This window comes from Chionomys nivalis, chromosome 9 (assembly GCF_950005125.1).
Source record: "Chionomys nivalis chromosome 9, mChiNiv1.1, whole genome shotgun sequence".
In the NCBI taxonomy this organism is placed as follows: domain Eukaryota; kingdom Metazoa; phylum Chordata; class Mammalia; order Rodentia; family Cricetidae; genus Chionomys; species Chionomys nivalis.
In genome coordinates, this window is record NC_080094.1 from 44,933,666 (window position 1) to 44,961,150 (window position 27,485).

At 46.6% G+C, this 27,485-nt stretch overlaps 1 protein-coding gene across 1 annotated transcript; it reads right to left on the minus strand.

The window, feature by feature from the left end:
* Positions 1 to 1,187: 1,187 nt before the first annotated feature.
* On the minus strand, positions 1,188 to 27,485 carry Tgm3 (transglutaminase 3). The gene is made up of 13 exons (XM_057780167.1): positions 27,413 to 27,485; positions 26,724 to 26,918; positions 25,996 to 26,235; positions 25,070 to 25,188; positions 23,611 to 23,739; positions 20,524 to 20,701; positions 20,290 to 20,425; positions 13,240 to 13,343; positions 11,478 to 11,723; positions 7,563 to 7,871; positions 5,030 to 5,187; positions 1,791 to 1,924; positions 1,188 to 1,335 (listed from the first exon to the last, which is right to left on the minus strand). Exons 1-13 carry the CDS (start codon positions 27,483 to 27,485, stop codon positions 1,188 to 1,190), a joined length of 2,169 nt encoding a protein of 722 aa, XP_057636150.1.

Below are 27,485 nucleotides of genomic sequence, written 5' to 3' on the forward strand. Positions count from 1 at the left end.
AGTTGTGAGACTGAACTGTCACAACACAGAGGGACTGGCTTTGCCCCACTCTGACTTCCTTTCGTATTAGATGACTTTTCTCTTGAATATACATCTGCCACCTGCAATGACGTCCCTACCTGAGCTACTGTTTGGACTTTTAGCCCTCCAAAGTGTGAGCAGACTAACCCTCTTATCGGCCTATTACCCAGCCTCAGGCATTTTGTTAGAGCAACAGGGCACAGACTAACACAGCATAGCGGGAAAGAGCCTGGGGGCGCAAGCAGAGCCTGCTCCACCTTAGGTTTCCTGAAAAGACCTTGAAATCCTCTCCCTGGTGTGAGTGGGAGTTCCCTGAGCGTGCACAGTGTTGGACCTGCCTTTACAAGGAGCTCCCTGCCAAGGCAACCTCATATAAGGAAGGACATTACATTAGGAAGTTTGAACTGGCTTACAGCGCTCCCCTGTTTTGTCTCTTGAAGCCACAAAGACAAGCACATTTCCTATGGACACGGATACACAGCAGACAAGGCCACCTCATCCAGCCCGTCTCTAGACAAGGTGACCCCAGTTCCTCCCCACCTTCACCACCCGAGGTAGTGCAGTCTGATGGAATTGACATTGTATGACTGCACGCATTTAACATTTATTTTGACTGTAAGGATGGAACCGGCGTGGTATGATTGCCTGCACTTAACATTTATTTTGACTATACGGTGGAATCGGTGTTGTGTGATTGCTTCGTTTAACATTTATTTTGACGGTAAGGGTGTGAGTGCTGTGTTGTGTGATTAACTCAACTACCCCTTGCCTTCCATGGAGGCTGAGGGAGGAACGGATATCCCAGCTGCAGGCTCGGGATCAGCAAACAGTCCAGGCTGGCTTCTTCCCAAGGGGCGCTGAGTTCCTAGAGGAGGCGCTGCTGCTCTGTCCGCAGCATTGATGCGGGGTGCGAGAGATCAGCAGGGCCAAGGGCTCCAAGGGAAGCAAGGAGGACATGTGCAAAAATGATCAAGTCCTAGACCAGGGTGGACCTGGCCTAGCTTGAGGTGAGGGGGTTGGGTGGGGGCTCTCTAGAAGTCCATGTCTGGCTGCCGTGGGGACACAGTAGGCTTCTCAGGCTGGACAGCATAGACAGCAGTTTCACTCCCCAGGAGAGCCCTGTCTGGTCTGTGTTTCCCAAGTCTGTGGGAGCGCCGCCGGGTCCTTCACTCGGCCACATCAATGGACAGCATGGCCTTGATGGCTGGGAATTTGTTGCAGGAGAAGTCGGCGACCAGTTGCTTGGTGCCACTCCGGGTGGGAAGAATCTCAAATCGGATCCGGGACTTCTCCTTGGGACGCAGGGCTGGCACACTGATGGGGAAGGATACGGATTAAGTGTTGATGTGAAAGCCAGAGGGCTCCAAGTTTGGCTCTAGTGGTGTCAGGCAAAGCGACCACTTCTTCACCTCTCTCTCTCTCTCTCTCTCTCTCTCTCTCTCTCTCTCTCTCTCTCTCTCTCTCTCTCTGCCTCTGCTAACCTGGGTCCCTTCAGTTCTGTGACTTCCCATTGGTGGGGAGGCAGGAAGTCTTACCATCTCCCTAATATGCCAAGCCCTAAGGATCAGATTTTAGCACTGGCAATTAGGACTTCAAGTTTGATGAACTCCAAACAAAATGCAAATGAAGATCCTTGGGTACCAAGCCCCACAAAGAATGAAGATTTGAGGACATGGGGTGCTCTCCCTGTCCTACTTAAAGGCCCAGGGCAGGCCCGCCTGTCCCACATCTGGCCATCCCTACAAAGCTGCTTAGACCCGGGAACTTACTCGATTTTGAGGTTACCACGTAGCAGGCCGCTGCCCTCCACCATGAGCACGCAGTCCCTCACTGGCTCATCCAGGGGGTTGGAGAAAAGCATCTGCACATTCACAGGCTTCCGCACATGAGCCTCCTCCAGCACCTGTAGGGAGGGTCCGTGAGTCAGGGTGCTAGCTGTGTGGCCCCTGCCTGCTGCCCTGTGAGAGCTGAGCATGGTGACGGGGTGAAAGAGGAGAGGAACATGGCCTAGGATGTAGGAGGGAAGGGCGTTTCACTCAGCCGCAACTATCAGCTGGTCTCCTAACCCACGTGTGGCAGCGAGACATCACTATTATCCCTACGCTGTGATGGGAAACAGATTCAGAGGGGGACCTGTGCTGTCCTCTGTGACTGGAAGAAGCAATAATACGACAACTCACGGCCTCAGCCCAGCTCCTCCAGAAAGGGCAGCTCCTGCCTCTGAAGACAGCCCACTGCCAGTTACCTTTCCTGAACCTCTTGATTATTTTTTTCCTTAAGAAAAATTTTATTTTGTGCGTGTGTGTGTGTGTGTGTGTTTCTGGCCTTTCAGGAGGCTAGAAGAGGACCTCGGCTCCCTGGAGCTGAAGTTAAAGGCCACTATGACCCACTCAACATGGTTCTGAGCACCAAACATGAGCAAGAATAGTACTGGCTTAAATGGCCATCTCTCCAGCCCCTTTATCGGTTGTGTCTTTCTTTTTTTTACCCTTAAAGTCATTCCTGGGAGATGCCAGCTACTGAGGATACACAGAAGACTCCCGAGGTGACTCAGGTAGAGGTTCACAGCCATGGTCCCTTCTGCGCTTGATCACAAGAATTGGGGCAGACAGGCTATTTTTCTGTGGTGACACGCAGGCTGCCAATTTCCTTCCTTGCTTCAGGAGCCCAGACAACTCCTATGTGTCACGTTGCGGTCTTGGCAGGGCTCCAACACTGACCAGGCTGGAGTCACAGGGGATGATGTCTTGATTTGGGGTCATATAAGCAACACAAACTACTTATTCACCCCAAAAGGTGGAGACTGTCATTTATCTGATAAGCATCAGCTTCGAATCTGGGCAGACATAGCCGGCAAGAGGGATAATTACTTATCTCTCCCCTTCTAGCTAGGAACAAATGATGTCATGGAAAAAGGAAGCGAGCGTTTTGGATATAGATGTTGAAACTGCGTGACTGGCAGATTTCTCTCTTTTCTTCCTTTGAGAAACACTGGAGATTGCTGGGCTTGTGAGTTTCTTTCCCTTGTCGTAAGTGCTCATGGCTGCCATTGTATAGTGTCAAAGGCCAAGCTCAGACTGATTTGACATCTTGGGAAACTCACACACTGCGAAAAAGAAGGACTTTCCTGCCCCAAAGCCTAGGCTATTTTTTTGGCAGACTTTAACACAGAGCAGCACACTGTGAATAAGTGAGGCATATTAAATGCCAGGATTACTGTAATTTCTCTCCTGGAACTCAAAGTATTTGTAATAATTTGAAGAGAAAAGCATAGTTTTATGCTATTGATGTATGACAACGCTCCATAAGTAGTACCAGATTCTTCTTGCTGACATTAAATTTATACATCTGTATATTTAGCTATCTTAATTGTTGTTTATTAACCAAGTCTATAAACATACTCATTTACATTTTCAAATATCTGTTTCTTTTTTTTTTCTTGAGACAGGGTTTCTCTGTGTTCAAATATCTGTTTTTTATCTTTATGGTTATGTATTAATCTGGGTCTATAAATGCATCCATCAGTGCATGGATATAGAGCACTAGCCATGAACTTGCAGATTTGCACCCCCTTTGGGAAAATACTCAGATTTTATTTCCGATCTCATTGTCTAAGGTCCCCGTGTTAACCTGTGTTAATCACCAATCAGCATTAGAGGAGACAACAGAATTTCACCCAACATATTATCTTTTTATAGACTTTCTTAATGAGTTTAGAACTCTGACTGCTCTGAGTGAATCACACGTTGACTTGTTTAGTGGACAAAAATATCCCTGTTTTCTAGAAGCTCCAAAAGAGGGGAGAATGTGGAAAATTGGGTGTCTCGTATAAAAAGGCCCAAGGAAGTTCAGTACGGCCTACTTCTTGACTGGGTGCAGTGATAAAGACGTTATAGTATCTTTAAAGATAAATTAGACATCATATGGAAATCTAAAAAATGTTGAACAAAATTGAATATATGAATAAAAGATGACTCTAAGGATGTTTGAGGATTAGGGAGTAAAATGGGGAAAACTGACTTAATTTAAACGCTCATGGTTTTTGGGCAAGATGTTTTTACAGCTAAGCTGGTCACTGCCCAGTGTTGTTCCCCAGCTTAGGGAGTGGGAGACAACATTCAACTGTCCACTGCATCTTGGAAATGCCTTGTGAAGCAAGAGGGGCTGCACCATGCAGGGGTCATGCAGGGATGGCCAACAGCTTCCTTCTGGGAAGGGAGGGAGGGCAGGCCACTAGCTCTGCTGTGGCTAGGACCCACAGAGGGCGCTGCTTCTGTTTTATGAAGTTTGTGTGGTAGGATGGATCCCGGGACAGTGGTGACACCCGTTTTACTGGCATTGACTAACAGATAGGGGGACAAATTGTTATACGAAGGTCTGTTTTTAGCTGGGACAAATGCTTAGAATGTTCTGAGGCTGTGTCACTGGTGACCAGGCTTGACTGTGAAGAGCTATCAAGAGATGCTAACCCTGAGGAAGTGACACCCTGCCAGGTGACAGAGTTGGAGCAGCAGACTTAGCTAAAGGACCTGTTCACTTTCCACACTGATAAATACTGGAGCCCAGCTATAAGGCCAAGTCACTTTAGTGCAAGGCCCACGGTTGGGACTACTGCCCCACGGTGACTGTCTGGCCCCTGAGGCGGGACTGCTGCTGTCCTAAAACACAGCTGGACCAAACAGGATGACAAAAGGTTAGCAGAGCAGAGAAATGGGAGCCTGCATCAAAGTGGACACCCTGGGTTCCCTCTTGATACCGGGAACCCTAGGAGCTATGGGCAGCTTAGAAGAGGTGGGACCAAGGTGGTCACAATTACCTGGATCCTACACAATGGGTGCTGGAAAGCCGGAAGTGGGATTGTACAGGAAGAGACAAACGCTATGTATAGATACAGTAGGTGAAGGTGCAGACTGATCCACAAGAGGGTCTTGTGTGCACCCCTAGGGAAAATCAGCCTTTTCTGCTCACTTCCTGGTGTCTGGGGGAGGCACTCCCCACATCCTCTTACCTCCAGAGTCAGGGTGGGGTTGTCTAGGATGACGTCCCTCTCCACCACCACCTCTGCCTCATCTGTCACCTTGCATATGGCTGTGGTTCGGATCATGTTGTCTGCCTTCAGGTATCTATCATACCGAGAGTACGCGATTTTCACAGGATGCTGTATTTCTGAAAGGAGAATCAGGGAGTGGGCGATCTGAGGGCGAAGATGGGCTTTGAGATCGTCCTTAGAACTGAATTATGGTGGGCTGAGCTGGTAGGAGGATCTGTAGGTAGCCTGTTTACCTTCATTGCTCAGGTCTTTGTGTGTGTGTTGGTTGGTTTTGGCTTGGATTTTTAGCGGTATGTGTTTTAGCAGTATGTGTATGTGTTCCAGAATAGGGATCGAGAGGAGGTGCCAGGATGCAAGCCAACAAGCAGACTCCAAAGAAGGGGGACTTGCTGAGCTGAAGTACAGATGCCCCTCCCAGGCCTGGGGAAAGTCAGAGAATGTGCTTCCTTCTAAGGGACAGGGTGAGAACAAGGATGCTAACCCATTGCCTAATGGCAGCAGCAATAAGGATGACAACCCAGGAATGACTGGGAAGGGAAGCCAAGGCCTTGGCCAAATCAATGCTTCAGTTCTCCAATAAGCTGCGGTTCCAGTGTGACAGTGCCCTCGACTTCCTTCCTCTTTCTGGTTCCCCCTCACAGAAGCAGCACACACACACTAGCAAGGCCAACTGCAGTCTCTTCTAAGTCATGGCGCTCCTCCTCTGCTCCACGGCAAACAACTCCCATGGTTCTCTGCTGCCTTAGGGAGCAAGTCCAGACTCTTAACTTGTCCCTGCCTCAACTATCCAAAAGGCACGCTTCCTTAAAAATACACCCGCACCTTCTTATCATTCTGTATGCAAATCAGGCGTGCTTCCACCATGCTTTGCCTTGTGGGTTTTCCCTCATCGAAACTCCCTCCTCTGGCTTCCCTCTAGGCCCTGAGGACTCTGTCTCTGTGGTGCTGGGGACAGGATCCAAGGCCTCATGCACACTAAACTCACACCCTATCAGCAAGCTACATTCCACCCCACTTTGCCACCGCTGTAGACGGCAGGGATTTCCTTCTTCAGACACTCTGTGCACTGCTCTCCCTTCCCACAGTTGCTCTTGGTGGCCTGGGGGTAAGATAGCTAATTGGGAGAAAGCTCCTTCAGCTTTTAGGATGAGAAGAACTGGCAGGAGCTGGAGAAGACCTCCTTGGATCTGTTGATTCCCGCTTCTCAGTGGTCCAACTCTGAGGCTCAAAAAGGGAAGGAGACTCACCCAGGCTTACCCAAAAAGTCCCCAAGCCCTGGGACTCCAGGACCGCTTCACCTGCCTCCTCTCTGTTTTCATTCCTTTCTGCTGTCTTTACAGAGGATTAAAATACTTTTTCCTTCTTATGGAATATTTCTGGCCTACAGAAATAGGTCTTCATGGGTGAGAGCTGTATCTTTGCTAGAGTTCTTGTCTACCATTCAGGGGATCCCGAGTTCCATCCCTAGGTCCCCCCCTCCACCAAAACAAAAAGGCTCCTTTTTTTTTTAAGTGTCAGAGGCAAATAATAGCAACAGTTGTTTCTGATATTGAAATTTCTGCTGGAAGACAAACTGTAATGTGTGTACCTTTCAGTGAAGGTAATAGAGCTCACTTTCTCTTGGAATTCTTCCAAGATGGGCTGTATAATTAATCAGTTTCCATTAATTCTTGGTGTGAAGCAAAGAGCCACCCCACCCTTGCTGATCTGCTTTGTCAGCCTAAACTTTTCATAACAGCTCAAGGATTTTGCCAATGTGGGCACACCTGCGTTCTAATCCCGTGGGACCAACCTCCCTCTGCTCCACCTTGTTCCCGTCCCATCTCTGCTGCCCTGAAGCAGCAGTGAACCTCCCAAAAGCTTAGATCTCCAAGAAAATCTGTCACTGTCATCAGGAGTCAAGAAATGGCACTCAGACCTTGGGAGCTATGGGCAACATGGGGCAAGGGTTTAAGATCCTGGAATCTATTGCAGGCCACCCAAGGCCAAACGCACCCTAGGACTGGGGGATGAGAGCAGGGTGGCAGCAACAAAAATAAGAGGTGACATTGGGTTTAACATCAGGAAACCAAGGACCAAGACCTCAACCCATAATCACTATGGCAAAGCAAGTCACAAGTCTCTGAAGCCTTATGTCGGACTCTGTAACATAGATCTTGAAGTCCACCTCATTTAGAAGGTCAGATGAGGTCACATTTACTATGAAAATCATGCGGGGTAGCAAAAACTTGTACAGGACGTTGTGCTGTGGCTATGAGCTACCAGAGCCTCCCGTCCTCCCTTGCTAGGGTGTAATAATATGAGGTTAGCACCACAATGACAGGCCTTGCTCATAGGACAGCAACGTCCAGAGCATCAGAACTAAGGCTTACCCATGGAGGCCATTCATTACTCCACCCGCAGTGAACTGACTCACCCAAAGCCCAGCAGGAGCCCTTCTGTGATCAGCTCCTCAGGCTTATTGAGTCCCAACAACAACAGGATGAGTTACCTTCCTCGGGATCCAACGATATTGTGGCGGAGTCCTTCCAAACTTCGTGGACAAGAGTGCCATTGTAGACGATGGTCCAGGCTGTCATGTTCACTGTCACTGTCTTCCTATCTCTTGTCAGGTTTTTGAGCATCAGGGCCAGACTGACTTCTTTGCCCACTGCCAGTGCACCAACGACCCTGAACCTCCCAGAAATGCTGGGCGCCCCTTCCTCCCCTGCCAAATCTCTTACAGATGTGGGGCCAAAAGATGCATTCGGTTTCAGTTTACTCAAAGCCTTCTGGTGCACTTGTCTCTCCTCACTGGAACCTGTGAGTTGGTGAAGAAACAAAAACAAAACAAGGACACCTCAGGGATGTGACCGCTATTCAGACAATGGATGGTGTGTCCAACCCCACACCCGACATTGACACCCCTTCTGTGGGTCCAAGTTGCTCCCAGCAAGTGTCTGATCTTGTAAGGTCTCCATTAACACTTCCTAGTATAAGGCTTCTAGACCAACCAGTCCCTGGTCCTTTCCCTGGCAAGTCTACACTGTCAGGAAACCACAGGGAAAGCTGGGTCAGTTCCTGTATATAAGCACTCTGAGGTATCATCCTTTCTTTGCTTTAAGTTAGATTTTTTTTTCATTGTCTGCTTCCCCCCTTTCCCCTTTCCCTCCCTCCTTTCTTCTCCCTCCTCCTTTCTTCCATCTCTTTCTCACTTCTTTTCTCTTTTTTTTGGATGAAAAGTCTTTTGTGAGCCTTGAAGGACAATCATTTATAAACAAGCGACAAAGTGAGCCAAGGAGTCTTAGAACGAATCCATAAACAAAATCAAAGTTATGAGAGAGAACTTCAAAATCCTCCCCCTGTGCCCCTGCCTTGTGTCTATAGGAACTATGGGAGTCGGGAGGTGACCTTTGGTCTGTACAAGGCAACAAGATATTCCTGTGACTGATAAGGTTCCAAGTTGTGACTAGTTAGAAATTCCAAATTGCTGAGAAATTTGGACTCTCCAAACAGCAAGGGCTAATCTAGGAGGGTACCTTTCCCGACTCAGACCTAGGCTGTATGTGCTGCTAACTATGGCAGCAGAAGCAGTGCATGGAGAGCCCTGGTGACACCCTAAAAAGGCTGTGGCACACTGAGAACAGAGCAAACTACTTCAAGCCCAGCTGACTAAGCAATTCACCTCTGGTTCCCTGCCTTGACCTGAAGACATAAGTACCATACAGCAGAAGGTCCCGGCTTCCCAAGAAGACAGAAGAGTAACCGTGTTGGCATTTGTGGGCCATGTTGGTGGCCCCTAGGCTTTTTCCAACCATTGTGAACATTTCAAGGTAAACCAGAAGGCTTAGGATGGGTGCTCTCCAAGTTAGCGAGTCCTTTCCATGAATTATGTATATTTCCTGGCAGGGACTTCAGAGGCTCATGCTAAGAGAAGCTGCTGGTTTGGACTACTCTGGAATTTGGATGAAGAAAGGGATGGCCTCCTCTCCAGGGATCCGCAGCCTGGTCCAAGGATCCTCCCCTGTACCCTGCTGCAAGAAGGGAGCTGGATTACCAGGCTTGACAGCTCCTGGAGGGCCAGGTTCCTCTGGATGCCCTTCCATTCTTGCTGAGTTCTCAGTCCACACCCAGGGCTGAAGGCTGTGCCGAGCTTCTGAGCCTCTGTGCCTGAGACCTTGGAGCAGACGTTTGCACAAGGAGGTTCCAGAGCCTATATAGGTCACCCGCTGGGCTTACTCAAGACTATGCTTCCTGCTGCTGTTTTTCCAGCACAGCATTGCTATTGTGTAAATGCTTAGCAACCCATTTTATGAGCTTTTCCTGCCTGGGGCCCTCTGAGACCAACTGGCATCATTAGGCAAGAAGCTCTGGATACATCAGACAGCTGCTCCATCTTGTCGTGCAGGAGCTGAGGTGCTGCCAGGAGTCCTGTGGGCCCCTCTCTACTGCTTAGGAAGCTGCTAGAACTCTGGAGAGGCAGGATCAAAGTGTGAGAGTAATAGGGACTCTCACAGGCTCAGACAACCAGGTAAAAGGTACCTGAGCAAAACAGGCTATGGAAAGGCCTCATTCCAGGGAGAGCACAGACATCCAATGATGGAAGATCACCATCCCTAGTCATTAAGTCCTCGCTGTGTGCCAAGCACTGCCCTTCGCCCTTTATGTACATGTTTGTGTTGAGAACCAACCCCAGAGAGGCATTGCTATTCTCGTTTTACCGGCAAAGGGACAAGAGAACCGGAGATCCTACAAGCTTGTTGTAAGTGGGAGGTAGGACTGAGAGTCGCCTTCTGTCCTGGTTTATTTGTTTCCTGTTTTCTACACTTGTTTTACATCATGACATTGAAAATGCCAGCCTGGTACCTGCCTCTCCAGTGACAGCATCTGCTGTGTTTTATCTACAAGGTACTTGGAGGAGGCATTCAGACAGTAGGCATTCAGAAAGTCGTCAGAATCGAAATAGAATCACTTGTGCCAATTGTAACAAAGATAAACAGATACTTGAAGCCGAGAGGTTACAAAGGGAAAGGTCCTTTTCATAAACGCCTGCTTTGGCAAAAGACTACCAGAACCATGAGCTTCTCCAGAGGCCACAAATGTAACTCGACCCAAAAGAACCACAAGGACATCTGCCCCGCTACTGTCTGCTCAACCTTGCACGGCTACCACTTTGGTTATTCATTACTGTGGCCAAAAAGGACCGTCTCAAAACATCTGATGACATTGTCTTCATTTCTGCCTCTGAAAGCATTCTCTTCACCTCAACCCCTTTGAAGAGACCGATGGTTTTCTACGGTGCATGTGTTCTTCCAATGTGCTACCATTCTCAAACAAGTGGGTTTCAGTTGTAGAGAATCTCACTGGGAATTTTTTTGTTTGTTTTTTCATATTGACAGACTCTGGAGTATATATTGGCTGAGGACAACCTGCAAAATGTCCATCCACTGGTACCTGGTGTGGATGCCCCTGTCCTTGGAGCCAGACTCCACCTCCTGGAGCTGGTTTTCTCCTTCTGTAAACTCCAGTCAACAGCACCAGCCAGTAGTTGTCAGAGATTTCGTCTGATTTTAGGGGCACTACGGGCACATTTAGAAGGGTGCTTTTTTGCTCCCTTCCTAGAAATTGACTTTGCGGATCAAGTGAGTCAACTACTTCCAGGTCTTTTGGGAAGAGTGAAGTATCAACCCACTGAAGAGCACCTGTGGCCTGCTAGAGCCACTGCCAAATGCCCCTGGGCTATTTCTAAAGTCGAACTCCACCTTCAAATGGAGATCTCCTGCCATCATTGAGAACTATGGTGCTCTGGGTTCCCAAAGCAACTCTCATAGAGATAAGGCAGCTTCACAGCACATGGCCTTCCAGGGCGACTGTAGGATGCCAGCAGCAGTAGAGAGGATGGAGATTTCAGAGACCCCGGCATTTGCCTCTTCAGGTGACCATACCTCTGGGCTTCTTAGGGGATGGGAACTACGAATGTATATGGCATAAGCCCACATTCCTGAATTTCTTTGTCTATTTTTTTTTGTCGAAATGGCATTTTCTGTTTATGTTCTGGGAGGCAAAATGGACTGATAGAAAAATGTGTCCCAAAGCTCTGAGAACCACGCCTCTCCCTGTGATGTTCAATCATAGTGACATTAGTTCAGTTGTGCAATTGAGAAAGGATCACCTCTGGAGGTGGGCTGGGCTGACAGCTGTCTGTGCTCTGTGGCTATGTAGCTTGTGTTTTAACTGTTCTTGATGTTTCTGTCCCCACTGGAAAAAGCAGTTGAGCACTCGATGGTAGAGACACACACCCTACCATCTGCACAGAACAGACCGAACTGTAGAGGTGTCGGGCAAAGGACTTTTGTCCTGTCATTCCCAGAGCTGTCCGCCCATCACTAAGTCCCTTGTGACATCACTCTGTCAGCACCAATCTTACCTTCTGGATACTTATACTTGTCTGTGACATCCAAGCGAGAGTTGCTGCCCACAGCCTTGGTGCTGATGTATTTGCCAATGGAGTAAGTGTCCAGAGAATTCTGCTTCTGGCTGCCATTGCTACTATTGTAGATCCAAGTGATGCGATCGGCATTGACCTCCGCGAAGATGAAGACCATGTCAAAATTCAGGTTTATATCACCATCACGTATTCCGTTAACGGAAGCGGGACCACACTGGAACACACCTGGCGGCCAAGACGCAGAGTTTGGATGCGTGCAAACCATGGTTAAGCTCATCCACTTCCAGCCTGCCTAGGCATTGCTGCTGAGGGCCTTCTGCCAGCATGTCAGCCCTCCGCCTTTCCCTCAGCCAAATTGCAACCCAGACCGTGACCCACTGGTATGACATAGAACAGCTACCCACCACCATCACTCTGTACCAAGTCCCAGGTCCAGCTCCACTTAAGACAGGCCGATCTGTCTGTCCTACATGTGTGTCACTTGGGCTGGTGCTCTGATGCCAGTCTGGTCTTGCTGTGAAGCGGTGCCTTTGTGCCTCTGAACTCACCGTGGCCAAAGAGGCACTGACCTCCCATTTCTAGAAGTCTTTCCTGAACATCTAGTGCATGGAGTTCCTCGCTCCTCTGCGTCCTAACCCCAACCTTCATTTTCTCTTCCAGTATTCAGCACAGGTAGATTGTTTGGACACACACACACAAACACACACACACACATCCATATGTTTATAAAACTAACAAAAAGATACACACATAATTTTTTATACTCGGGGGAAAGAGTGACCCAGATTTTTTTAAACCATAAATCACAGAAAGTAAATTTGATATCTTGGCACACTCAAGACATTAGTGGGTCAGTAGTTAGTCTTGGTTCTGATACTTTATTCTGTTTTCTATTCCGTTTTGTTTTTACTTCTTGGCATGGTTACAATTCATTAACTTGATTTTATAACCTCTCACAAGTTGCACTGAAAAGTCTAAAAAGTAGTAGCTAGAAAATATTCAAAAGGTTCCCCTCTAGCCCCAAGTTTACAAAAGGGTGTCTGTTAGCAAGGTCAGGGCAGGGACATTCGCGTGACAATAAGACTGAATTTTTATTCTAAGTTTTTGTAACTTCTGAGCTGCTCTGATACTTTCAATTATTTATGTATATTATTTATATACACAGTATATATTAATTTATACATTTTTATTGTTTGAAAGGAACAACTAAAAATGAAATTAACAGTCAAGATAGGCTTCTCTAGAGGTTAGAGGCAGAAGATGAAAAACTCCAGAGAGCCTAAGACCCATCTTTGGTGGGAGAGGAGGTAAGAGGTGAAAGTGAGTGCATGGGCCCTTGGGAGGGACAAGGCACAGGGTCCAAAGGGGAGGCTAGCCTGCCAGAAGGCATACAGGAGCAGAAGCAGCAACTATTGCCTTGGGCGGGCCTGTCCCAGAAAGGATAACAGGACTGAATCCGCAGGGCCTCTGCCCTGGGAGGACCATGCTTTCAGTGGCAGTGGTAGGAAGTAATTATTGGCAAAGCAGGTATCTTTTCCCTGTTGCTGCCATAAGCCAGGGCTCTTCAGTGGAGGAGCCGCAGAGAAGGGTGTCCATTTAAACAGCAGCACGGGCAATACAACATAAGTTAAAAAAAAAAAAAAGCCTTCATCCCACTGTGCATTGGGGAGCTAGAGAGGGCTTTGGGTTACTCCTTCCTGTAAATAACAGAGCCAAGCTCCGGCGGCTCCGGCGAGATTACCTTGGCTTCTCTCCTGCGGGGTGGCATCCAGCACCTGCCATCCATTGTACGAGGGGCCTAGGTCGGTCCGCACGAACCAGCCTTCATTCCAGACATGGAAATTCCTGCAGACAGAAGCCCATGTAACTAGTGAGTGGCAACAATACATCTCCCACCAAACAATGCAGCTCCCAGTTCCTCCCGGAAGGGCAGGACGCTGTGCCAGAGATCCTGCTGGCCTTGTTGGGCATCCTCTCCCGGAAATCATCGAGGACTGTGAACTGAGGTTCCGAGACACGGGAGCCACAGCTCGAGTCAACGGAGGGAAGTGAGGGGTCTGCTCTGAAAAGTAAGATTCAAGGAAAAGGACCCCAAATTCACCTATAAGCTGCTCACATGTCTGGGTGAACCTTGTATTCACGAGGCAGACCAAGTAGCCCAGCGAAAATGACGGAACTGAGCTGCCTCCACTATACTGGGGGTTTCAGATCTGGGTCTCCCAAGGATCTTGCTGCTACACAGCAAAGGAATATGATCGTTTGTCCCACCTAGGGTAAACCAAGGTAACGCAACATACAAAGGACCAGCGATTACATTAGTTTGGCCTCAAGAGAGAAAACGGTCACGTGTTGGAGTTGTCAGGCAAGGCCCTCACAGCAGCTACCGTGCCAGAATCAATGACGAAAAGGGAAATAGATCCACAGAGAACGAAAAGAGGAACTTCTGGTGGATAGATAGAAATATTTTTGAAGAACCAAATGGAAACTTTTAAGTGCAACCTCCCAGATATCTGAAATTGAATAATAGACTGGGGGAGTTTATTAGGGGAAGAGCTGTAACAGGGGAAGGATAAACACACTCGAAGAGAGATCTGCAGATCACTTGGATTATCTAGTCTGGAAATGGGAGAGGGAAAAAAGACCAAAAAAACCCCAATAAAGTAGAGAAACAGGCACAACATAGTTGCCAGAGACTTACATATTAATAAAAACAAAAATAAAAGAAAAACATGCCAATAAAGATGGTTTTAATAAGCAGTATAAATGATGACTGGGTGTATGACAACAGTTTTAACCTCACTGATATTAAAAGAAGATTAAAATGACAAAGAGAAACCGCGACAGCCATGCAGATTCTACCTTCTAGCCTAGCAGAGGTAAAGTCTAGGCTGGGGGCCTTGTGCACTTTCAGTTAAGAAAGCAAGGGTTACTGCATACTACTGAGGATTTAAATTGCTATGACCTTTGCAGAGGGCAATTTGGCAATGAGTATAAAGATCTCTAAAAAAATTTGCATATTCACTAAGCCAGTATTTATTTCCACCATGAGGGATTTCTCCAGGGAGAATTTTTATGAATATGCACAGTCATCTAGGTTAGAGAACTCCAGTCCAGTGTTGCTCGTGAGAGCAAGAATGCCGGAGGGAAAACTGGCCAATAAAAGAATAACCAGAAAAAACTGTTGCACAGCTATAAGTGGAATATCACACAGCTGTAAAATAAATGACAAGCAAAATGAAGCTAGCATTTAACAAGGAGGGGTTCTCTAAAGTACCACATAAAGTAAGAAAAACAAACACAAGCTGTGTGTGCGTGGTGCGCACTGTAATCCCGAGAGGCCAAATCAGGAGACTGTAAACTCCAGGCCAGACTGGGCTATGTAGCGACACACAGCTCAAAACCAAAACGGACCCCACAAAAAACAACCACAAACAACCCCCTCAAGAAATCCCAATTCAGCCAAACCAAACAAAATCAACCAACCGAACAAACAAACAAATCAGCTGGCAATTAGATGTTCTAAAATGAAAGCAGAAACCTAATTAAAAATCAGGTTAGGAAACAGTGTACACATCTCCACAGGTACACGTGTGTGTATGAATCCTTTTCAGTTAAAATTCCTTGGGGCTGGCGAGGTGTCTCAGTGGGCAAAGGTATTTGCCGCGCAACGCTGCCAACCCGAATCGGATCTTTGGAAGAGTGTAAAGGTGGAAGGAGAAAGAGTCAGCTCCATGTCACTGTCCTACACGTATGCTCAGTCCCACCCACCCCACTCCTCGTGAACACACACAGGGTAATAATAAAATCACTACAAACAATTGTAGAGGAGTTAGGAACTTAGCTCAGAGGTAGAGCACTTGCCTCAGAAGCTTGGGGTCTAGGTTTGGGCTCCATCATTGGAAAAGATTGAACCGAGTTAGTCTCTAATGATTCAATTAAATTAGCAGTTTATGATATATACAATACATATAAAACAAATTTTACATTATTTTTGTAGTGTTTCATTTTTTAATCAGGAAAATTGTTCATTACTTGCATGACTAGAAAACAGATGAATATTTAAAAGATTATGTATACTATAAAAACGACAAAAGCCAGAACAGCGTGAACACAGAACATTTGGTCCTCTAACTGCCTTCAGTATATTTACTCTTTTTGTGTGTGGTGGTAGGGATCAAACCCAGGACCTTGTGTATGTTAGGTGAGCACTCTACCATTGATATACAGCCCTGCCTCTGCACAAACTCCTTTAATCTGTGACTCTATAAAATGGAAATAATTACCATCCCTTTTTGACAATTTATAAACTATGACACCAAGAGAAGTGATCCAGCATCTTACATGGAGTGAATTTCAATTCAAATATAAGGGAGAGAAAATGGAAATATCATAATGTTAGTAGGGAAAGTGAAATGGTTTAAATATATGATGGGTTATATTACACTTAAAATAATTTCATTTTGGAGGATATTCAATGGCAGGAGAGTATGCTTATAATATACTATTAGCTCAAAACTATATGATTAACTGGGGATGGAGCTCAGTGGTAGAGTGCTTGCCTAGCATGGGCAAGATCCCGGGCTCAGGGCTGGAGAGATGACTCAGTGGGCGAAGGTGATTTCTGCCAAGCCTGATGACCAGAGTTCCATCCCTGGAAGCCACATGGTGAAAAGTCTGATTCCCACAGGTTGTCCTTTGATGTTCACAGGCTCACTGTGGCACACATATGCCCTCACATATAAACATACATACATACATACATACATACATACATACATACATAGACACAGGCTGTTTAGATAAATAATAAGTATAAACAAATTAAAGAGTCTAGGCTAAGTACCTATCCTAAAAACAAACAAATCCTATGACTGAGGTCATGAAGAGACTGGCTCCCAAATATGAGAAGTAACAGACAGCATCGATCACATGTTCTATCTTGAACTTTGCAAAATGTATTACCTTAATTGTATAATCAATAAAAGGACACTAAGGGATGGATAGGAAACTATCAAATGTTAAAATGTGTGAGCAATATGGTCATAGATGAGTTTTGCTTCTCTTAGGTTTTGAAAATTCCTGTAACTAGAGAAACAAAGTCATAAAAGACCCAGAAAGTCCATTTTCAAATGGTTCATAAGATTGGCTAGTCTTCACCAAGGAGGAGTCCCAGCAGCACCAGTGGGGAAAGGGTGTGCTCCATAGAAGGCTGGGTGTGGGATTAAAAGGAAGCCCCGGAAAAAATTGCAGAGGATTCCTGACCCAGTCCTTCAATTTATAGGTGGGAAACTAAGTTTTTTTTTTGTTTTGTTTTTTTAAAAAAAAAACCAGACAATAGAAACAGCAACAAGTAATTAAGCAACTTGCAGATAGTGCGAGTATCTGTCTCTAGCTGCCCATCTTTAGAGAAGTTACAGGCCATAAGGGGCTGGTTCCAGGATTCTCTCGGGTACCAAATTCTGTGGTGCTCAAATCCCTTCCGTAAAGAGACATAACATTCAACATAATCTATGTGTAACATCATATTCTTGACATAATCCCTAGATGACTTATAATGCCTAATATAATATAAATGTGGTAACAATTATATAATATTGTTTAGAAAATAATGGAAAGGAAAGGCCTATTGTGTTCAGACAGACAAAATCACCAAAGGCCGAACTATACTTCCGGTTCACAGTCGCTTGAGTCCGTGAGTGTGGAAATCATTCATTCACAGAGAGCTGGTTGTCTCCCCTCTGTAAGATGACCAGGACCCTCCCTCAGATTCTAGACCTAATGTGCTTTCTGGAAGTAGAGACCTATTATAATCTATTTCTATCTTAGTCACAAATTTACAGTGTGGCTTTGGGCAAGCCATTTTTCTTTGTGGCAGCCCTGGACATGTTTGGTCTTATTAGGAAGTGCCACTTACTGTTTAATGTGAGCCAAGGAAGCCATCTCTTCCATCCAAGTGGGTCAGACAGCATCCAGCCTAAGCAGATCCTACCCACCACACCATGGTGGCTGCCCCTCTTTGGAAAATACCAGGATAGGAGTGTTGGGTTTAGGAGGCTTTAGTCAGGGATAATAGCAACAATGTTCTCTGGTGCTTTGTAGTTTTAAAACCTGTCTGAGTTCAAATTCCATCTCTACCATCTAGTTATGTCTTTTGGGAAAAGTATTCAACCCTTCTGTGCCTCAGCCCCTCAACTGTAAGTTGGTCCTTAAAATAATAAAATAATAACACGTATCTCATGATTTGTGAAGTGTAAACGTTAGCACTGAGCACACTCGTTGGCATGCCACCGTGTATTGACTGACGTTACTGTTGCTAAGCAACTCAAATTGATCCTCACTTTCCATAACTTTAGGCTCATGTGGATAGGAGTTGAAAGCTTCCAATATTCATGATACAAAGATTTAGACCCAAGACTTTCTGCCTAAAATTAAACAGTGCTTATTATAACAGGGAAGTAACTCTGCCCTTGTTGGTATACTGATGTGAGGGTCTCTGGAGGGAGCAGGTAGATCTCATACCAGACACATGGTCTCAGAATAACAATGCGGTTGCCACTCAGAAGAGCTTGCAAGAGGTCTGGATGTTAATCGAGTCCTAGACCAGCTCTTATGCTTCCCTAGAGGAGAAACGTGGGAAGAGAAGGACTAGGAGGCTTGCACACGTCTATAGCAGGTGGGTAGCAGAGCTGCAAACAAGACTCAGGGCTCTGACACCATCCAGGCCTGGTTCTCCACACCCAGCTGTTAGGGAGTGGGGTGGGGAGAGGATGCCATTCCCCTTGCCTTCTAAGAGGGGATCCATCAAAGGAGAAGGAGAGTGCGGGGACAGGACCCACAGGAACTGCCAGATTCTAAAATGACAGTGGGGCTACCCAGGTCTGTCTCCATCAGGCCCTATTTGTCTTACAGGTGATTATATTTCGAATAAATTGCTAAGCTGGCAAGAAAATAAATGCAATTTAAAAGTCCCACCTTTCTGTTTTGTTGAAGGTTCTCCAGAGAATTCCTTCCCTGGGTTCTCACAGGGCTTACTCTGAATCACTGGCCTGGACATCACACGCTATGCTACCTTGCTAAGTAGCCCCAGTCCCTTGTCCCGAACACTGCTGTGAATTCTTTCAGTAGAGAAACCCGGGCTTAAGCTATCTGATCTCCTTGCAGTTCCTGGTGTGCAAGGTCATCATGGATGGGCTAAACAGAAGGGACCTTCCCCCAAAGCTGAGTCAGGCTGCCCTTGGTTAGCCAGTTGTCTTCCTCCTATAGTGGAGTGCTGTTCCCCCAATATTCGGAACTGACTGTGAGAAGATTTCAGACACAATAACAAAACAAAACTAAGGAAGAAGAAAAAAAATACTCATTTGTGTGAAGCTGGAAAACAAACCCCTTGTTCTAAGTATTGACATCTCTAGAGAGAAGGCTGTATATCTGCAAAGCAAGGGGGAACATCCTAACACCATCCCCTGGGAAACGTCCTCAAGCCATGTGACTGTGGGTGGATTATGCGAGCTCACTTTCCTGTAGGGCGGAGGGGATGTTTCTGTTAGTTCAGTTGATGACACGGGGTTATTTATTTGCATTAACAGCTTTCCCCACTTTTTCTATTTTCACTTTATTTTATTCTATCAGACAAAAAAAACAGCTCAGAAAAGTTGGACCTTCTTATTCCAGAAATAATAATATGTTATATAAACAATCTCAAAGTTGAACATGAATGATACCAGCTCTAAAATTCACCAAGCCACGTGGACCCTCGTGAGCAGCTGTGCATATGTGTCCTTTGAAACCGATTCAAGCAAAGGATTCTTGACTACGAGGGTGGGGCTGTAGAGACTCGCAGTCATCTATGCATATACACCATTTTCAACTGAGAACAACTGATAATAACCTATCGTATGGTATAACCTTAAATGGTTGTAATAATACGCATATATTGTACACACATTGCTATAAGTTACACACATTGCTATAAGTAGTTATACATTTCTAAGTTTTATATAACCTTCTTCTAGTCGGCATCTATTATAAATTATATATCTGTGTGCATATGGCTACATGTGCCAATGCCCTATTTATAATTAGAAATATATGATACCTAAACATATAAGCTTTCTTATTTTCACCTGCAACCCAGAATAAAATGTCTTCATTCTGTCAACTAAGATGCATAGTTAATATACATAAGCTATGAGAAAATGTGTTGCTTTGTTTTTGCCGTGTTTAAGAAGATAAGCTGTGCATGGTGCACACCTGGAATCTTGGCACTCAGGAGCTGAGGCAGGAAGATCCTGAGTTGAGGTTATCCTGGCCTACGAAGTCATTCTCTGTCTCAAAACAAAAGGAAATACAAGGAACAAATAGCTCTAACAACAACAACAAGACAAAGTGACCCCTGGAGAAGGAAAAAAATATTCTTAAGTCACCTTAAGTCATCTGGTTGTTTGAATTGAGGTAAATTGGTGTTTTGTTGCTGTTGTAGGAAAATCAGTAGCTACAAGATTTTAACTTCTAAAATGGGACCAGGACTAATGGATGCTACAAACCCAGGACGGTCTGGAGTTTCTGGCTCTGTCTTCTACTGGCATCAGACCTTTCCACGGGCTGCACTGCAGGTCCCGTGAGGGACATGATTAGCACCAGGCACATTTCTGCTCTCAACCATGCCTGGCTCACAGTCACTTCCCTTCCAGTCCCAGCGTGGAGCTGGGCTCCGGGGCAAGGTGGAGAAGGTTGGGGAGGGGGGTTGCTCAAACTTGGTGCTCTATGCCCAGGGAAATGGTGATTGGTGGCTTACCACACACTGTCGCTGCCTTTCTCCAGGGGATTTCCCATGGCGTCATAGTACACATCCACACTGAGGTTGCGATCTGTGTCATGAGCTGAGTTGAAGTTGGTGATCACCCGAGAGGGAACCCCCAAGCACCGCAGCACTGCAAACCAAGGTCAGTGTGAAGATGCTGGCCGTGGTGAAGATGGTATGTTAACGTGCCCCGTTACCATCCATAAAAGCCACACCCCACCCACATACCTGTGTTGAGGGTCCCAGCAAAGACCCAGCACTGGCCATATTGGACTGGTCTGTAGCCAGATTTTTTCCAGTTCTTGAGGATCTCCACACTGCCATTCCAGGTCCTGGGGTCCAGGCCACCGGCATAATTGCCACTCCAGTTCCCAGCAAGAACACCGTTGTCATCATTGCTATTGATCTGTGTAGAAACACACCCACATCCAAGTGATTCAATACCATGTCTTTCCCATAGGAGTGACTTCCAGGATTCAGAACGCTGGGTGGGAGATGGGGACGCCATGGGGTCTTTAGTGCACTTTTCTGTCACGAAAACTGTAACAAATCTCTCAGGGGGAGTAGAGCTTATGAATTTAGAAGTACTTAGTTTAATGGGTCATGTTTGATTGCTCTTGAAAGACATCAATTCTATACTGCAGGACGATACAGAAGTAGGGGACTCCAGAGTTTGTCAGCAGCAAGACTGGGCCCAGAAGTCCTGTTTGCAGGAGACAATGGCTGTCTTCTGGGGTGTGTGTGTGGTGCCTGTGGTTTGAAGTCTCTCTCTCTCTCTCTCTCTCTCTCTCTCTCTCTCTCTCTCTCTGTGTGTGTGTGTGTATGAACCCGAAATTACTTTAGAACTTTAACATATAACTTCTTAGAAAAAAATAAAGACAGAATATTGCTGTTACTTTCTTCTTCGTTCATTCATTAATTAGTTCATTGAGTCACTCAGCTTAAGCTTGGTGCTTGTGTAAGGGACACAACTGTGATAGGACCCTGGGCGAGGACTCAGGGGACCTCATCCCCTTTTCCATTTCTTTCAGAGATAAACATGAAATTCTTATAGATGGAACCATCTTGAAGGATGGGATGCTGGATCCATCAAGTCGTCTGTGGGGAATGGGTCAGAGAGGAAGTGAGACGAGCCTTCGGTGAACAGCAGATGTGGAGGCACTTGTGTGTTCTTCTCTACTTTTCTATAGGCCTGGATTTCTTCATAATAAAAATTACAAAAGAGAGTTGGGGATGTAGTTCAGTAGTAGGGTACTTGTCTAGCCTGTGGTAACTCAGCAGTAGGGTACTTGTCTAGCCTGTGGTAACTCAATAGTAGAGTATTTGCCTAGCCTGTGTGCAGCCCTGGGTTTGATCCCCAGTGCATGCAGTACAGACTCACATGCCTCTTTAGATATTCTCATCTCTCTAGGTGAGAGAGGAGGGAGAGTTCAGAAGTACTACCTGTGGCTTGTTTCCTTGGTGATCTTGGGAGTCAGTTTGTCTCCCTGACCACTAGGCCTTCCCATTCCAGTACAGGGGAAGTGAAAACTAGAAGCCCCAGAGGGACCTTCCCAGCTGTCCCGTTTTCAGACTCCATTAAACTCTACCCTTTATCTCAACCTTACAGTGAGAGGCTAGACTGAGACCTCATAGATTTCTCAGCCCATCGAATCCGCCCCTTCTCTTTGGAGCACGTGGGTGTACCAGGCTTACAAGAGTGGACAGCAGACACAGGAAAACCAGGACAAGCCACCAGCCTTCCCGAAGCCCCAGCGCAGAGGTGAGCTCTGTCTCACTTCTAGTGATGCCATGCCAGCTAGGGTGGCCCTGAACGTGGAAGAGCGGCAGCTCACAGGCTCCTGGGTCACAGGTGCTTCAGGGTAGGTCCCTGCTGGCTCAAAGCCCAGCACTTCAAAGCTCTGCATAAGCCATAATTAGTTCCTGCCCTGACCCAGCCCAACAGGAGGGTCTGGAGAGAGCATCAGGGAGGCACGTCTGAGGAAATCAGCTCTGAGATAGAGTGGGTTGGCCCCAGGCTGGGAGTGAGTCAGCAGCTGAGGGAGCCGGCTGCCTTCCAGGTCGGACTCATGTACTCTCTTTGCTGGCAGGAAACTTGGCTTCTTGAGTGACCCTGAACGTGAGTTTTACTTAATCTGTCTTCATTGACTACCCCTTTATCCAAGCTCCTTGCTTTATGAGGTTCTGCTCAGTCCCCTGTAGTCCATTCTCTGCCCTGGCTATCCTGGCTCTTACAGATCTGGTTCTAAGCATCTCTGGGTCCGCCTCTCTTCTTTTCTGTAAGCCTTTGTTCTAGATCCCATTGTTTTGAGAAGTCCTCCCCAATTAAGCTAAGGCATCAGCCCATGCCACCCAAAGCGTGTTCAGATTTCTAACAAAGTAACTGGGCAGCTTGGGAACAGTCCAAGATGTGCCTAAACCATGCGCCAACATAAAAAGACACTAAAGGTATTTCTGGATTATTATTTAGTTCAAGAAAGTAAGAGTGAAAGAACTGACTTTGATTGTGAACCTTCTTTGGAGACAGGGCCCCACTGTGAAGCTCGGGATGACTGGGAACGCCTGATCCTCGGGCTTCCTCAGGCTCCCAAGGGCCATCACATCCAGTGAGCTTTTCATTTCTAAGCAGGTAGATCCTCTGGTCACTTTTTGATGGAGACATCCTGTGTACACTGAGTACAGAACCATGGATTCTTCCAGGATTGTGGTGTGTGTGTGTGTGTGTGTGTGTGTGCATGCTTGTGTACTATAGTGGGATAGGTTTCTCATGTATGGGTCCATGAGACTGGAAAGAATCCCTGAGCCAACAACTCAAAACCTTGCTTGACTCACAGGGCACACCATGAAAAGGTCACATTAGCCTACTGAGCCCCTCTCTCTGTCTAGATAGTGAGTAGGACAATCCGCTCTCTTCCTGTTGTGACACTGGAGGGTTCCATGCTGCCAAGGAGGTGGACATTCCTGTCTCAGTGGGTACATGCTTCCCTTCCCAGGAGGCCTCGTGATGGAGCAGAGGCTTAGCTTTTCATCACATCCAGGTGAACAACTGAAGGTTGTGTTCCCATCCCATCTAAAACAGGCCTGGCCATATGGCAGAAAGAGCTTTGAAACTAGCCATGCTTGGGTCTGGCTCTGTCATTGCTTCTCAGTTACCAAACTTACAGGAGTTCCATGGTCTCTATTGGCAAAACGGGCAGGGTCACAGCTGCCAAACGCCTTTGGCAAGGCTCACGTGAGGTATGGAGTACATGGGTCTGATGTGCGGTCACATGGTAGCCTGGTAAGCAATACTTACTACCATTTCCTCTTACTTACCATGGCACTCAGCACCCGGCAAACATATTTGGGATCATTTCTGCGGGCCACATCAGTAACAGGGTCACGACGGAAATTCAGACTCCTATCCAAAATGGAGAGGCTGATGCTCAGAATGTCTTCTTCAAACTGTTCATAATGGGACCACATGGTAAGAGGGGAGAAACGACCCATTTTGTTGTCGTTGTTGTTAGTTAAGGGAACAAGTAGCACAATGGTGAAGACCACAGGGCCCCTTTGGCCCTTTTACTCGGTGGCCTTCAGAGATAACAGCTGCTGAGGAAGAGCCAATGCACCCAGCCTTTCCCTAGCAAGCTCACCAGGCCCCTCACTCTACATGAGCCAGAACCCACCCCACTAACGTAAATGGGAGACAACAGGGAACCGTTCATTCTTAGCTTGTCATGAACTCAAGAACAAGTCAGCCTTTCCAGCCTTGGTTTTTCCATCTATTTAATGATGGATCAAGCAAAATGCATCTCAAGGTTCCTTTGTGGCTCTGACTGTTATCGTGAGTGTGTCACTTAGATTCCTGGCAAACTAGGTCTACAGATAAAATGTGTGGCGGAAGACATAGCTAAAGCTATTTTTTACAAAGTAAGACACTCACGGGATTGTTTCACATGCTAGCTCTTGTTGCCTTAAGTCTCTGCATTTGTTTCTCCTTCTTCTCGGAATGTTCTCCAAGACAACTAGCAGACTTCCTTACCTCGCCAGGTTCAATAGACCCTTCTTAGAAAGACTTTCACAAGCCACCCCACCAAGAGAGCCCCGCTCCCACCCTTGGGTGTACTATTTACTCTTATCCTCCTCATCTTCTTCCTTTTAACCAAGTCAACACATACACTCAACTTAGAAAGTTGCTGGAGTTGGCTCCATAATAGAACTTGGAGTCGGCAGGAGTGCACCTCCCATCAACTTCTGGGCATCTAGGTAGCCTGGCTGCCCAAGGTCCTTCATTCTAATTACTTTGCTTACCACCCGGAAAAACTAAAAGTGAAAAAACACACCTAAACATTTTCTAAGCTGAGAAAACCCGGGAACTTGCTGAACTTAGGTGGCAAGGACACAAAAGCTATGACTTTGAAAGGCCAAAGCCACACAGCGATGAAGCTTTACCAAGTTTTCATGTGACGTGAAAGCCAGAAGCTGCATTATTGTCCTGAGATTCTTTTCTGGGCCTGTTATTTATTTGTGTGTCAGGCATCAGAAATATTTCACCTCATCAATTCAGTAATGAGTCCATCTCGCCTACTAGACTCTGACTCACTTGAAGCAGAAAATTTATTCATCTGTATCCTTAGGGTTCAGCTTAGGGTCTAGAGCGGAGTAGACAGTCAACAAATGTGTTCCAAATGAACGAACAGGAAATGAAAGGCAGGAAAGTGAGCAAATCTGCTAGAAGCCCTGAGCATCTTGTGTTAGGGACATAACCCTAGCCCTTTTATGGTCCTTTTACCTGTCCAAAGTTCCAGCCAACCATGCCAATTCGGTTTGTGCTACCCACGTAGATGATGCCAGAGTCTTCCTCAACATACTCTTGTCTTTCGGCGGAGTTACTCATGAAAACATCATCCGCTGTTCACACACACACACACACACACACACACGGGAAAAAAAAACAGAAACAAAAATAGATCCTTTAGTGAACCAATGAAATAAGCTTTCTTCCCACTCCTGAAGACTGGTGTTGGGTTAGAGCAAGAGTCACTTGGGCCCATACCACAGTCTGACTAATTTCCTTTTCTTCTTTTTTTTTCTCCCAAGACAGTGTTTCTCTGTGTAACAGCCCTTGCTGTACTAGAAACAGCTCTTTAGATCAGGCTGGCCTCGCACTCACAGAGATCCACCTGCCTCTGCTTCCTGAGTCCTAGGATTAAAAGCCTGCACTCCCCTCCCCCAACATATCCTGAGATCTGACTGAAGAATGAAGTCTTGAGCTATGATGCTTGCAGCTCTCACTGTGGAGGCTCATGCTGGAAAGAGAAGCTAAGCTAGAATAAAAGCCTAAAACTTGGACCCAAGAATGAGATTGCTCCTTTAGATAGAAAGGTACTAGGGTACTGCCTCATGGCAGAATTTTACTGTAGTCATTATCTCTTATAATTTATCAGGTTATATATAACGTGTATATAAAAGCTCATACAATTCCTATGGGAGCCTGATGTACACTCAGTGGGAACAAATTTGAGGATGAGATGGTGCAATTGCCTAGAATCACATGGCTGGGTTAGCTTTTCTACTCCTCCTCCAGCCCATAAACTTCCTACAATCAGGTCTAGGCCTGTAAGGAGCGCATCTCAGCCATCCTTATTTTCCACACTCATTGCTTCCATCAGGGCCGTGGAGGTGGGGGGGGGGGGGATGCTGTGGTCAGAGACCTACCTTGCAGCCATGGGTTGAAGAGCAGTATAAACATTCCGAGTTTCTGAGAGGAGACCCTGCCCTGGGAGGAGATCTCAACATTCATTGTGTACCACCCGATGGGTGCATTGGCAGGACTGGCGACAACAATGGTCAGATTATTGTTGTTGTTGGCTTTGAGGGCTGCACTCCAGCCACCTGTACTTCTCCCAGAGATGGAAAACACAGCCTTTGTCCTGGCTGACTCTGAGGGTTGGGGACCTGTCAAGGAAATAGAAAATGAAGGAGACCAGAGGGTGCTGGGTAGACCCTGAGGAGAAACCAGGCTCTGATGACACTGTGAGCGCCTTTAGGCCAATGGTTCTCACTCTGTGGTCATGGGTCACCTAAGACCATCAGAAAACACAGAGATTTACATTATGACCCATACCAGTAGCAAAATTATAGTTATGAAGTAAAAAAAAATAATTTTATGGTTGAGGGTCACCACAACGTGAAGAACTGTATTTTAGGGTTGCAGCATTTGGAATGGTGAGAACCACGGATCTAGGATTTCATCCAGGAAAGTATCCCATCATAAGGCTTGTGGGAACATGTAGGCCACATCCTTCTTGATTTGAAGATGACAAGTCTCATGCTCAGAGACACAGAGCCACCAAAGTCAACCAATCAGTGACATAACCCAAAGCCCAATGACCCCTCAAGGGCAACTCAGCTGTACGCATGTGCAGAAGAAACAGAACGGGTACCTGTAGAAACAACAAAGTTCAGATCTTCTCCGGACTCGAGACTTCGGTTGCAGGATATTACCATCTCCCAAGGCTGTCCTCTCCGAACAATGAAATCCCGGCTGGAGTACTTGTCTGTGTGATGTGCCCTCCGGTTCACAGGCATCTGCCAGTTGACATTTTGGACTTCTAAAGCTATGAGACAGAAAGCAGAACCTGAAGTCTTGAGGGGTCCTTACACAGTGTGCAGTATACCAAGGGACAGCCATGGGTGAGGAGGCAGGGCAGAGCTGAGCTTCTAGAAGGAGTCACATTAAAGCACAAAAACTTCGACTCTGCCTAGCAGGATGGTCACCGCTTGTTCCCATCCAACCTTTCTGTATTCAAATACTCCAGTGCACAGGACCCAAGATCACACGAGCACGTGGCCTTTCCAGACCACTCCACACACTATTCCTTCTGCTCAGCATCTCTCCATCTGCCTGGTGCCTTGTCATCAGACCTTGAGGAGCAACCGAGCACTCAGGGAAACAGCACCCAACCAGCTAGAAGAGGAGTGTCAGAAGAGACTGAGAAGACAGTGTGGTGGGTGAAGCCCTTGCTGTGAAAGCGTGAGGACCTGGGTCCAGACCCTTAGCACCCTCAGAAACGGTGCAGCTGTAACCTCAGCACTAGGGATGGAAACAGGCAGATCTCCAGGGCTTGCTTACCAGGCAATCTAGATGAAACAGCAATCTCAAGGTTCAGGGAAAGGCCTACCTTGAGAAATGTGGAAGGGGGCAT